Raw genomic sequence first — 12,586 nt, forward strand, 5'->3', positions numbered from 1 at the left:
GGAGATACTCCTTCAGGTATACTGGGCCTCAACGTAAGAGCAGGATGCTGCAGCACGGCTGCTGACAGGGAGTATCACACCTCAGAAATCTGCACCAGTTGCTGGTCTGCTACTGGGCCGTGTTCAAGGTGTTACTATTAGGACATAAAGCCTTTAACAAGTTGGACAAGTTCACCTGACCCTCTTGACCTGCTGCGCTCAGTCGAATTGGCTCTGTTCCAGGTGCCACATAATCCCTGTTCCACATTGGTAAGGACGCAATATTTTTGTGTGGCAGCATGTACCCTGTGGAACTCCCTGCCTATAGATGTCAAGCAAGCGCCTTCGCTGCACTCTTTTCAGTGCCTGCTAAATACATTCCTCTTTAGACAGACCTTTCCAGATGCCTAGAAAGTCGAGGCGATTTTAATCTGCCTCCGTATTTTAACTTTTTGTATGTTTGAAAGTATGGCTGTAAGTTTTTCTTGATTTTCTTATTTTATCTTTTCATAATTGCTTTGAGGGTTGTTGTTTTTTGCAGTCAAGCCATGTAGACATTCTTTGATTATAAATTTTTGATTGAATAAATAAAAATAAGATGAGTCTGTTGCCAATCAATCCTTCTATTGCCAGACTTTGTGTCGATCTGCTATATATTTTGGAAAGTTGCTTGCCTGTCCGCAATGTGATTGGACACCTCTTAAGAAATCAGAGCTGCATGTTGCCTGACTTTTCCTGAGAGAAAGGAACCGGTTCTTTTCTAGGTTTGGACAACATTGGGTGCCATTTTCAATCAAGACGGCCCACAACCTTTCAAAAGTGTCCTGATTTCAACCAATTTTTTCATGATGGTTTCTGAGATCAAGGAGCAGGAATTTTGCTTAAATTTGGAGACAGTTTTTCATTCCTTGTCATTCCCAAGCAATGCGAGGCGGTTGCTCGTTTATTTCGTGAAACGTGCACCCCGCTTGATTGTAAAAAGATACACCGCAAAGCGGTTTACAGTTTAAGACCTTTGAAAAGTTAAAATGACAATAGACTAATATTAGATGTTGCATCAGTCAGCCATGTCTAAAAAAGAATGTTTCTAACAGGCTCGCAAAAGTGAACAGTGAAGGCGCCTGCCCTAATATCAAGAGGCAGGGAGTTCCGCAGTTGTAGATGCTGCCACACTGAATGATCAAGTTCTTACGAATGCAGGAGGGGGGCATGTGGCCCCTGCAGTAGTGCCAGTTCCACTGCCTGAAGGGGTCAGATGGGCGTCTGTGGGGGCAAGACAAACCCAAAGCTAAACCTTACCCTCCAAGTGTCCTGATCTTCCAGGGACAGTCCTGGAATTACAGAAGCTGTTCTGGTTTCTGATCTGATCCTGGACTGTCCTAGTTTTCCTTATTCCTGCCCTCCTCATCTTGATTAAAAGTGGTGGAGAGATCAGGTGCCTCAATCAAGACCTTTTTGGAAACAGGAGCCTTTGCTGTGTGTGTAGGTGCAAAAACGGAGCCCTGTTCATACTGAAAATAAAATCCCTGCACCAAATGAAGGAAATGGTGAGGCTGGCATGCAAAGCTCTCCCTATAATCTGGCACATTGCAGTAATCCAGTCTTGAAGTAAGCAGAGCTACAGCTGCCAGAGTGCCAAGTTGCTAGTCCCTGCCTGTTAAGCAAAAGCAGAGAAACTGAAGGTTGAAGGAAGCTTTAACATCCCTTTCTTGTTTTGTTTTGTTTTCCTCCTTTGACCAGCATCCTCATATTTATGGCGCTCAAGAACAGCAAAACTGGCAGCCTCCCAGTCAGCGAGATTTACAATTTCATGACGGAACACTTCCCTTATTTCAAGGTAAGCTCTTGTGGCGAGCGATGGATCGTTGCAGATCTGTAGGCCTGGAACTCGGATTGGGAACATTCCCAGCTCTCCCTGAGACGCTCTTGGAGATTGAACCTTCTGCATGCAAAGCAGGTGTTCTGCCCCTGAGCTGGGGGATTTCCCCCACCAGACCTCGTGCCACTTCCTCCAGAAGGAGGCACTTCCAGGAAACCTGCCCAATGCTGGGCACCGCCTGGCTTGATCGGTCAGTTCTTCTTCAGTCTCGCAGGAGGTGCCCAGATTTCTTTGCAACAAACGCAAGAAAAAGAATTTTTTGAGCAAAATTGGGCATCGTAGAAGAAACAGCAAGCAATATTTCAGCTAAGAATGTAGGGGGGGGGGGAAGCCTGCTGGCCCACTGAGGCCAGCTTCCTGCCAGATTGGTGGCCATCTCTGCCTCATGTGGCAGTGAGTTCCACCGTTTAACTCTGTGTTGCATGGAGAAGGGCTTCCTTTTCTCTGTCCCAAATCTTCCAATGTTCCGTTTTCATGGATGCCCCTGAGTTCCAAGAGAGGGAGGAAAACCTTTCTCTCCATTCCTGGCAGAATTTTATGAGCTTTCCGGTTGCCTCTTACTTGCCTATCCTGCCCTTTCTCCTTCTCCCATGTTTCCACTCTCAGCCTCACAGGGCAAATCCTTGCCAGAAAAGGCAGAGAAGGAAATCCCTCCGTTGTTCTCGGAGCAGAGCGAGCCAAGGGGTGGAGGAGAGCACAATTTGGGAATAAAATACACGGAGGGAAAGGACAACTAGCACTGAGGCTGGGACGACAGAAACACTGGGAAATTAACTTTTCCTCATCACCAGGGCACCGGCAATTGGAGTGATGCAACTGGCCCCTTTTCTAGTTGAAACATGGCAATCTGACTCCCACGTCCGTGGGGTAAAAAGGGGCAGGGAAGGTACGCACACAATTTGAGCCGCTTTGAAGTGCTCAGCACTCCTTGCTCAGCAGAACCAGATTTCCAAAAGGGAGAGAGTTTTGCAAGAGCCCAATAACTTTCCAAAGATCAAGGGGTTCTTGCCAGGCTCAGCGAGCGAGGGAGGGTGGTGGCAGGCAGGAGGAGAAAGTGAATGTCAAGCTGGGAATCTGCTTGTGCCAGGGGCTCTTTGTCGCTTTGCGCCCAGCAGGGTGGCAGGCAGAGAAGGTGCTCTGAAAGGGCTTATAGATGCACTGAATTGTAGCGTTGGATGGGAGCATCTAGGGCCACCCCCTGCAAGCCAGGCTAGCTTGGGTGGGTGCAAATGGTTTGGCTTGATTGATTAGTACAAAGGGAGGTTATTCCATTTGCTTAGTTCTGTAACAAACAAAATCTGCCCTCATTCCCTTATGGGGGACACAAGACCCCTTATAGAGTCCTTTATAGGTTCTCCATCAGTAGGAAAAAATGACAGGCCTACCAGAGAATATCGAGAAGCAAAGCAAGCCTAATCTTTATTGAACTGTTGCAACAAGGTGCCCCCTTCACACACAGGAAAGGAGGAAGACCTAGAACAAAGGTGTGCCTGCCCTTATATAGACCTTTTAAATTCCCTGCCTTGGAGCTCAAGACCACCCCTCCATACATCATATACAAATCACAGAAAAGGTGGTGTACAACAGAAATTTGAATTGTTTTTCCTGTCTCTCAGGTTATTGGATGATGCCTTATCTGATTGCTTTTCCTGGTAGTCTGGCCATTCCTTTGAGATGGTGATTACCCAATTCCTGAGACAATGGGAAGGTTCCCTCACCCCCTCCCTCCTTGCAGAGAAAACATTTGGTCAGTTTGGGAGTCAAAATAGTTTCAGGGCAGTCTTCCTGTGCTGATCCAGACATGTGGTCCACATATCCATGTACGCGCCTGGCCGGCACAATTATGTACTATATATATTTTTTATTTCAGTTCACAAAATCTATATTCCAATGGCTTGTAAAAGAAAACTCAACAAACACCTCAGAGTTGTTTACTAACAGAATAAACAAATTATCAGTAAAAACCCAGCTATTTAAAACATTTAACAATAATGATTATTAATAATAATGGTTTGAAAATTCAGGAGGCAGTAATGGCCAGCAACCTAGAATTGGACGTTTATAAAAGTGTCTAAAATTATGCAAAACGCAGAGAAAGTGGAGAGAGAAAAGTTTTCCTCCCTCTCTCGTAACACCAAAACTCAGAAGCATCCCATGAAGCCGACAGTTGGAAGATTCAGGACAGATGCTGTGCATCGTTACACTGTGGAACTCCCTGCCACAGGACGCAGGGATGGCGGCCAAAGTGGTTGGCTTTTTAAAAAGGATTGAATCCAAGGAGGAGGAGTGGGGTGTTGGTGGCTACTAGCCAGCAGGCTCTTCTGATGTTGTTATAAGTAAAATCAGTGGTAAGATGAAAACCAGATGAAGGCACTGGTCAACGGTCTGTGTTCCCAGGGAGTCTTTGCCCAAATGACAGAGTTATTGGCTTCTCTTTGGGGACATGGGCTCGGCCACTGGCTGGAGTGGAATGGGGCACCCTTTGGTCTGATCTGGCCGCAGCGCTCTCCTGAAGTCATTTCCTGGGGGAGACCATTGCTCACCACAGAAGATGACACAGGAAACAAGTTGCAGAACCTGACAGATTCCCGGGAATATGTCAGAGACAAAACAGAGAGCCAGAAATTTAATTATAAACGCAATTAGCTAATCAGCAGAAACACCAGCATAGGACAACGAAGGCAGGCCTAGCTAGCTTTCTGAAGTTGGAGATTTATATAATCGCGCTGCCACTCCAAGCAAGGAGACATCGCCTCACTGACCACTAACATCACGCCTCTTGCCGGAGAACCAGATCCCAGGTTTCCCCATAGCCCAGCGAGAGACGCCATCTCACCTGAAATTCACCTTTCTTTAAAAGGGACTGGTTATCCTCCCCTTCCCACCGTGGCTCAAGAGGAATTGGTGATGCTCTGTTTCTTTTTCTTTTTTAAAAATGATTTTTATCAAGTTTTACATTTTTATCATAATAACACCACATCAAAAAACAGAAGATACAATTCCCAAATATTCCCTGCCCCCGCAATGACTTCCCTCTTCTTGTTTTTTAACATATTAGCTCCTCTTGCTTGCTTTTTTATCTCTTAATTTTAAAATCTTTAAATTGTATATTATTGTAATTTTATCATATCAATAATTTCTGTATTCATTTTGTTCATTGTTAAGTGTTTAGTCAAATCCTGCTAGTGAGTCCGTTTCTTTACATTGCTTCTGTAAGTACAACATGAATAGTTCCCAGTCTTCTTTAAAGTCTCTCTTGTCTTTGTTTCCAAGTCTTTCAGTTAACTTTGCCATCTCAGCATATTCCATCATTTTCTCTTGCCATTGTTCTTTAGTTGGTATTTCGTCGGTTTTCCATCCTTGGGCTAGCAAAACCTAGCCAATGACGCTCTGTTTCTGATCAGCTCCAAAGAGAGTTTAGGTTGTCATGCAACCATAGAATTGTCACGTTGGACGGGAACCCAGGGGTCATCTAGCTCGCCCCCCTGTGATGGAGGAATCTCAGGTGAAGGATAAGCGGGGAGGGAGCCTTAGCATACAGAAGGTCCCAGGGTCAATTTCTGATGCGGCTGGGAATGTCCTCTGCCTGAGACGCCAGCCAGTTTAGGCAATGCTGAATTATATGGACTAATGCTCTGGTTCCATATGTTAGCGGAGAAATCTGAGGGCTCCCTTGGACAAAAAACAAGGACACCAGCCAGGAATACCAGAGCAAAGCAGCAGCCAGTCGGCTTGGTCTTGGTTGAAGACTGTCGTGACAGATCTCCCACCTGCCACCAGGTGGAACAAGATGGAAGCCCCAAACAAAAGAGAACCAAACTTTTATTAGCTGCTAATCCCCATGTTACACCCCCCAAACTACATCATGGTTACATCATGAAAGGGGAGGTCTGTGGCAGTAATCTGAGCATCCTGGACCCTGCCCCATGGTTCTCCTTGCCCTCCACCAAACACCCATCAAGTGGAACAAAAGAGATCTTTACATTTCCCTGTTTCCCAGCCAAGTTCATCCCACCCTTTTGCCTTCATCTGGGTTTGGTATTTCTGGATTGGCTACCTGTCTGGCACTCAGGTATCAGGATGCCAAGGATTATCACTCAGGCAGAGGGGCTGCTGAGTAGCTGAGCTAACCTGTCTATATGAATTTCTGAAGTTTTCCCAGTGAGCCAGTACATAGATACATTTATCAGTGAATTCTTACAATTCTTACAATTGGTATCGTGCCGCAAAGGCCCTTTTAATAGATAGGAAGAAACTGTGATGAAGTGTTTTGTGGGGACAAATCACAAAAGTCACCAAAGCAATTGTGCTGGTTTTGGTAATGGGCTGCATGTACATGATATCTGCTGGAGGGGCAACCCCCCCAACCTGTACATACATTCCTGCAACCATATAAGGCAGCTTTCTGTGTTCCCCGTCCCCTTTATTCATGAGGTCCAGAATCTTTATTTTTACGGGAACAACTATATGGCAGGGCAAACGTTTCCAGAGGACAGACAGCTTAGACCCCTGAACCTGTCAAGTGCTGGTAAACTCCTGCTGCAGGTTTATTATTATTATTTTTATTTATTTTGGTAGACACATGTATCCATCATCCCCCCCTTTCCAACTGAGGCATGATTAATTACACAGGGAGCTTTGCCTGAGGCAGAGGAGAGCCGTTTGTTTATCTCATTAACCAGAGAGAACATGAATTTTAAAAGGAGGAGGTTATTTTGCAAAGATAATTAAAGTGCATTGTCCCAGCAAAAACAGCCTTCTGGGTTTTTGACCCCAGAGTTGTTTTTTCTTTAAAAAAAAAAATATGCAAATGTTAAAACTGGGATTTGGTTGTCAAACTGCTCTTGTTAATTAGCCACCTTCCAAAAAAATGGTGCCTGAGCTCCCGAAAACGCCACGGTGCCAGCCACTGTCTGACAGCAGCCTTTGCCATCCTGGATGCTTTGAGCCACACCCTCGCCCAGCCCCAGCCAGGACGGGTGCAAGGGAATGCGGCTCTTCTAGAAACGCAATCCTCCTCGTACGTTTCTAACTTTGTCACTTCCCATCCGAAAATCCCACGCTCCACAATTAGGTCTGAGGTATTGCTATTTATAAAAGCTACAGGGCTGGGCTGATGTCTTCATCGCTGTCATGTTCCATATTTAGGAAGCTGCTCTATCCCGGCCCATCGAGCTCAGTGTTGTCTGCACAGGCTGGCAGCAACTGTCCAGGGTTTCGGGCCTCTCCCCGCCCTACCTGGAGATGCCAAAGGGGACTGAACCTGGGCCCTTCTGCATGCCAAGCAGGGGCTCTGAACCGCGGCCCTTCTGCAATCACCACACAATTCGGCCCAAGCTCTTTGGCAGACCACCTGCCCCCCTCTTTGTCATGCCCCCCTCATAGGCCTGCTAGTTATGAATGAAGGAGAGGGACTTCTCGGTGGTGGCTTCTCCCAACCTTTGGAGAAATTAAACCAGTGCCTTCCATGCTGCCCTTTCACTGGCAGGTGAAAATATTCTTATTTGGGCAGAGCTGCCTGGTGTCTTTTCTTTTTTTGCTTTAATAGTGTGGTGCTGTTTTTATTATCTGTTTTTTTAATAGATTGACATTTTTTTACCTTATTTTAATTCTATCAGAGCTGAAATACTTTTTTAACAAAAAGCATTCAGCTTTTCATACTTTATCTGTGCTGTTTTAATTTGTTTAAGCTGCTTGGAGTCCTGGCCTGGGGAAAAGATGGGAAGTTAATAATATTTGTTAATAATCATTAATCAGAACAAAAGAGCCCATGCACTGCTGAGTGTTTTTGCTCCAGGTTTTCTGAAACACTTCAAAGATCTGGTGATGTTCAGCTCTGCCTTTGACAACCTCCAGCAACCAGCATGCCCAATGGCTAGGGATGATAGGTCACAAGCTCCTGGAAGGTGCCAAGATTGTTGTTGTTTAGTCGTTTAGTCGTGTCCGCCTCTTCGTGACCCCCTGGACCAGAGCACGCCAGGCACTCCTGTCTTCCACTGCCTCCCGCAGTTTGGTCAAACTCATGCTGGTAGCTTCGAGAACACTGTCCCACCATCTCGTCCTCTGTTGTCCCCTTCTCCTTGTGCCCTCAATCTTTCCCAACATCAGGGTCTTTTTCAGGGAGTCTTCTCTTCTCATGAGGTGGCCAAAGTATTGGAGCCTCAGCTTCAGGATCTGTCCTTCCAGTGAGCACTCAGGGCTGATTTCCTTCAGAATGGATAGGTTTGATCTTCTTGCAGTCCATGGGACTCTCAAGAGTCTCCTCCAACACCGGTGCCAAGATTAGCTGGGCACAAATCCTGTTCCAGCTGACTTTTGCTTTCATCAGTTACAGGAATCACAATCAGTTGTAGGAATAACTGAAACTGCTTATTGCCGTCTACCTCAGATGGAAGTTTCTGCCACAGGAGAAGTTGAGGAATGGTACAGATGTAACGAAGCAAAGCCTTTCTCCTCCCCAATTAACTTCCATTCGTTTTTTGTGCCTGTCTCCCTTCCTAGACAGCTCCGGACGGTTGGAAGAATTCGGTCCGCCACAACCTATCCCTGAACAAATGCTTCGAGAAAGTGGAGAATAAGTCGGGCAGCTCCTCGAGGAAAGGCTGTTTGTGGGCGCTGAACCCGGCCAAGGTGGACAAGATGCAGGAGGAGCTGCAGAAGTGGAAGAGGAAAGACCCCATCGCGGTCCGGAAAAGCATGGCCAAGCCAGGTGGGCAAGGGGCATTGTCACAGCCCCCCCAAAAAACATCCTTTGCAGGTGGTGCGTTCAGGAGTGGCTGGTTCCCTTTGGGACTGGCAGGGCAGGAGCCAACAGCAGGGGGCGCCAGAGCCAATGAAGGGCAGAGCCAACTCATTCTGGCTTTGCCCCTTCCTCTTCCTCCTCCCTGCTGAGTTCCAGAAGGGGGGGGAAATGAGACTACGGCAGTGGTTTTCAGCCAGTGGGCCGTTGCACCCTGGGGCAGGCAGCAAAGGGCTGTTTGGTGGGGGGCAACACTGAGACTAAGGGAGAGGAGGACGCTGGCAGCCCCAGAGACTGGCAGGCAGCAAAGGGCTGTTTGGTGGGGGGCAACACTGAGACTAAGGGGGAGGAGGACGCTGGCAGCCTCAGAGACTGGCAGGCAGCAAAAGGCTGTTTGGTGGGGGAAAACACTGTGACTAAGGGGGAGGAGGACACTGGCAGCCTCAGAGACTGGCAGGCAGCAAAAGGCTGTATGGTGAGGAGCAACAATGTGACTAAGGGGGAGGAGGACGCTGGCAGCCCCAGAGACTAGCAGACAGCAAAAGGCTGTATGGTGAGGAGCAACAATGTGACTAAGGGGGAGGAGGACGCTGGCAGCCCCAGAGACTGGCAGGCAGCAAAAGGCTGTATGGTGAGGAGCAACAATGTGACTAAGGGGGAGGAGGACGCTGGCAGCCCCAGAGACTGGCAGGCAGCAAAAGGCTGTATGGTGAGGAGCAACAATGTGGCTAAGGGGGAGGAGGACACTGGCAGCCCCAGAGACTGGCAGACAGCAAAAGGCTGTATGGTGAGGAGCAACAATGTGACTAAGGGGGAGGAGGACGCTGGCAGCCCCAGAGACTGGCAGGCAGCAAAGGGCTGTTTGGTGAGGGGTAACACTGAGACTAAGGGGGAGGAGGACGCTGGCAGCCTCAGAGACTGGCAGGCAGCAAGGAGGCTGCTCAGCAAGGAGCAACAGTGAGACTAAGAGGGAGAAGGGATATGCAAGGCCACCTCCTGGGTTGGTTGCACAGTAGGAAGGCAGGCAGGTGTTTAGGTTATTGTTTAGGTTTTAATGTTTGTTGTAAATAGTTTCCCAGAAATAAATTCTGAGGGAAATGGTTTCTCCTTACACAAAATAATTGCCTCCCTGAAGCGTCATAATGCATGGTGGAGAGAGCTATTGATGGTACAGCTCATGGTACAGCCATGACAGCTCAGCTCTGGGTCCATGGCTGTGCCACAGATGATGGGCCCCTGGCCTGATCCTGCAGCCGGCTCTTCTTATGTCCTTAACTAGCTTTTGAGATTTCTCTCCCCTGCCCCTTTAGAATAAACATTGTAATTTTACATTAAGTCATATTTTCCTCCTAATAAGAGATCAGGAAACAAGAGTTATTAAAGAAGACTGGGGGGAATTGTTGAATATTTAAAAAAATTCTGTAAACAATTTAAAATGTTAGCAGGATTAGAATAAATTGAGCAGTTAAACTATAAACTGAGGGAAGAACTGGAAAATAAATAATAAGGAATAACGCAGCAGTGAAGGGAAATGGAAATGAACCAGGGAAGGGAAGGGTAGAGTTTAAGTTTTGTGATTTGTGCAAATGTTGTAAAAGGATAAATAAAATCTTTAAAAGTCATATTTTCCTGCAGAATAATATGATTGGATGGAACTTTTCCTACAGAAGAATTTTATGGATTATTGCTGATAATCATAAAATAATCAGTAAACGATTAAAAATAGTAATAAAGGCCCAATTCTGACATGATACAAAGCAGATCTCCTGGTCTCTTGCAGAAGACCACCCCAGGCAGAATTAACACATCTTAGAAACATAGAACTACAGAATTGGGAGCCCCAAAGGTCATCCAGCCCAACCCCCAGAAATGAAGGAATAAACATGGCTTGTTTTCTTTTCTTTTTCTTTGTGTTTCAGAGGAACTGGACAACCTGATAGGGGACAAGACGGACAAGCTGAGGTCTACCCTTCTGGCCTGCACCCCGAACAGCGGCTTGGCGAGTCCTCCCATCTCCCGAGGGCTGCCGCTCCAGCATCACCCCCTGTGTGAGCCCCCCATCTCTTCCTCCGGTGCCCCCCACGCCCATGGGGCCCTCCCCTCCAAGCCCCTGCAGCCCGGCATGCTGGGGGCCCCACAGACTTCCTGCTACGGGGTCCCTCCCCAAGGGTTTTCCCAGGTCTCGCCCACTTTCCTGCAGCCGGACGGCTCTCAAAGCCTTCTCCCTCCCGCAGACGCCCAGAACGGACACCAGGGCCAAGACTCCCCGCCGGGGGGCGCCCAGGCCCCTCCGGGACGTGGGATGAAGATGCTGGCCATGGCACGGGCCGCCGTGCAGGAGGTGCCCATGGCGGAAGCTGACCTCAGCCACGACGTGGACGCCCTGAACCCTTCGCTCACTGACTTCGAGCTCCAAGGTGCGCAGCCCTGCTTCAAGGGAGTCCAGTCAAGGTTCTAGTCCTCATGGGTCCTGATTTGAATAGGAGCAGAGGAAGCTGCCTTCTACTGAGTCAGCCCACTGTTCCATCTAGCTGAGTAATGTCTGCACTGGCCAGCAGCAAGGGCTCTCCGGGGTCTTGGGCAGGGAGCCTCTCCCAGTACTAATCCAGTGATGGCCAAGGATTGAATCCATATTGTGATGTTGGTTTCATTTTTGACCTGGCAATTCAGTATTATCACAAATCGTGTGTATGTGTGTGTGCTTTGCTATGTGTGTTTTGTTATGCAAAAATCACAATGGTGGCAAAACCATGCAGCCAGCCAATGCTTCTCCTTATTTCAGACATTGCGATATACAGTGGAACATCGGTTTTTGAGAGTAATCCGTTCCGGGAGACGGTTCGACTTCCCAAACGTTCAAAAACCAAAAGCTTAATACGGAAGACTCAATACAATAGGGAAACTCAAACAGAAGCCACATATCACATTCAGCTTCTGAAAACCGGCGTATTTACAGTGGCACCTCTGGTTACGAACACTTGCCCCAGGATGCGAACGGAAATTGCGCACCGGAGGCCCCGTTAGCAAAAGCGTGCTTCAGGATAAGAACGGTTTCAGCTTAAGAATGGACCTCCAGAACAAATTAAGTTTGTAGCCAGAGGGACCACTGTACTTCCAGGTTTTTGGCATTCAAAAGCCGAAACGTTCGACTACGGAGGCGTTTAACGACCGAGGTTCCACTGTTGCGATGTTTAGCTGGTAATAAAGCACGATGTTGAAAACCAGGTATTGCCCTGCCCTAGCGGGTGGCGTCCATCCTGCTTAAACAGCCAGGGAGGACACAAAAAACCCCAGCATCTTCCCTCACTAACTAGACAGGTGCTGATCAAATGCCACAGATCGATGGAACAACGTCCATCAACCCAATGCATGCCGCAAATGCCTCTGAATGGCAAGCGAGGAGAGGTGCTTTGGCCTGCAGGTCCAGCTTGCAGAATTCCCTTTGGGGAGACCTGGTTGTCCACATAGTGAGGCTGGATTAGAAAGGACTTCAGCCTAATCCACCAGGGCTCTTCTTACGGAGGTCTGTTGTGATAGCAGAACCTCCCTGCTCAGGGACAGTCTACCACTACATACCAGAGTTGCTGTTGCACTCAGGTTCCGCTTATGGCAGCCCTGTTTAGGGAAGCTTGTAATGTTTAATAGACTACTGTATTTTAATATTCTGTTGGAAGCCACCCAGAGTGGCTGGGGGAACCCAGCCAGATGGGCCGGGTATAAATATTATAATATAATATAATATATTACAGTCATACCTCGGGTTGAAGTTGCTTCAGGTTGAGCGTTTTCGGGTTGCGCTCCGCGGTGATGACCCGGAAGCAACCGAACATGTTACTTCCGGGTTTTGCCGCTCACGCATGCGCAGATGCTCAAATTGATGTCACACGCATGTGCAGAAGCGACAAATCACGACCCGCACAGACGCGGGTTGTGTTCGCTTCAGGATGCAAACGGGGCTCCGGAACAGATCCCGTTCGCACCCAGAGGTA

At 47.9% G+C, this 12,586-nt stretch overlaps 1 protein-coding gene across 4 annotated transcripts in view; it reads left to right on the forward strand.

The window, feature by feature from the left end:
* The window catches only part of FOXN1 (forkhead box N1), a 48,071-nt gene that overhangs the window by 33,472 nt on the left and 2,013 nt on the right, over window positions 1-12,586 (forward strand). For 3 of the 4 annotated variants that reach the window (XM_083715123.1, XM_083715122.1, XM_083715120.1), the window contains exons 6-8: window positions 1,720-1,816; window positions 8,360-8,567; window positions 10,517-11,014. In XM_083715123.1, coding sequence (XP_083571249.1) covers window positions 1,720-1,816; window positions 8,360-8,567; window positions 10,517-11,014 — 803 coding nt within the window. The remainder of the gene's footprint in view (window positions 1-1,719; window positions 1,817-8,359; window positions 8,568-10,516; window positions 11,015-12,586) is intronic. The other variant, XM_083715121.1, reaches the window with a different exon arrangement.

The sequence above is a fragment of the Podarcis gaigeae genome, assembly GCF_964106915.1.
Source record: "Podarcis gaigeae genome assembly, chromosome: 15".
Taxonomy (NCBI): Eukaryota; Metazoa; Chordata; class Lepidosauria; order Squamata; family Lacertidae; genus Podarcis; species Podarcis gaigeae.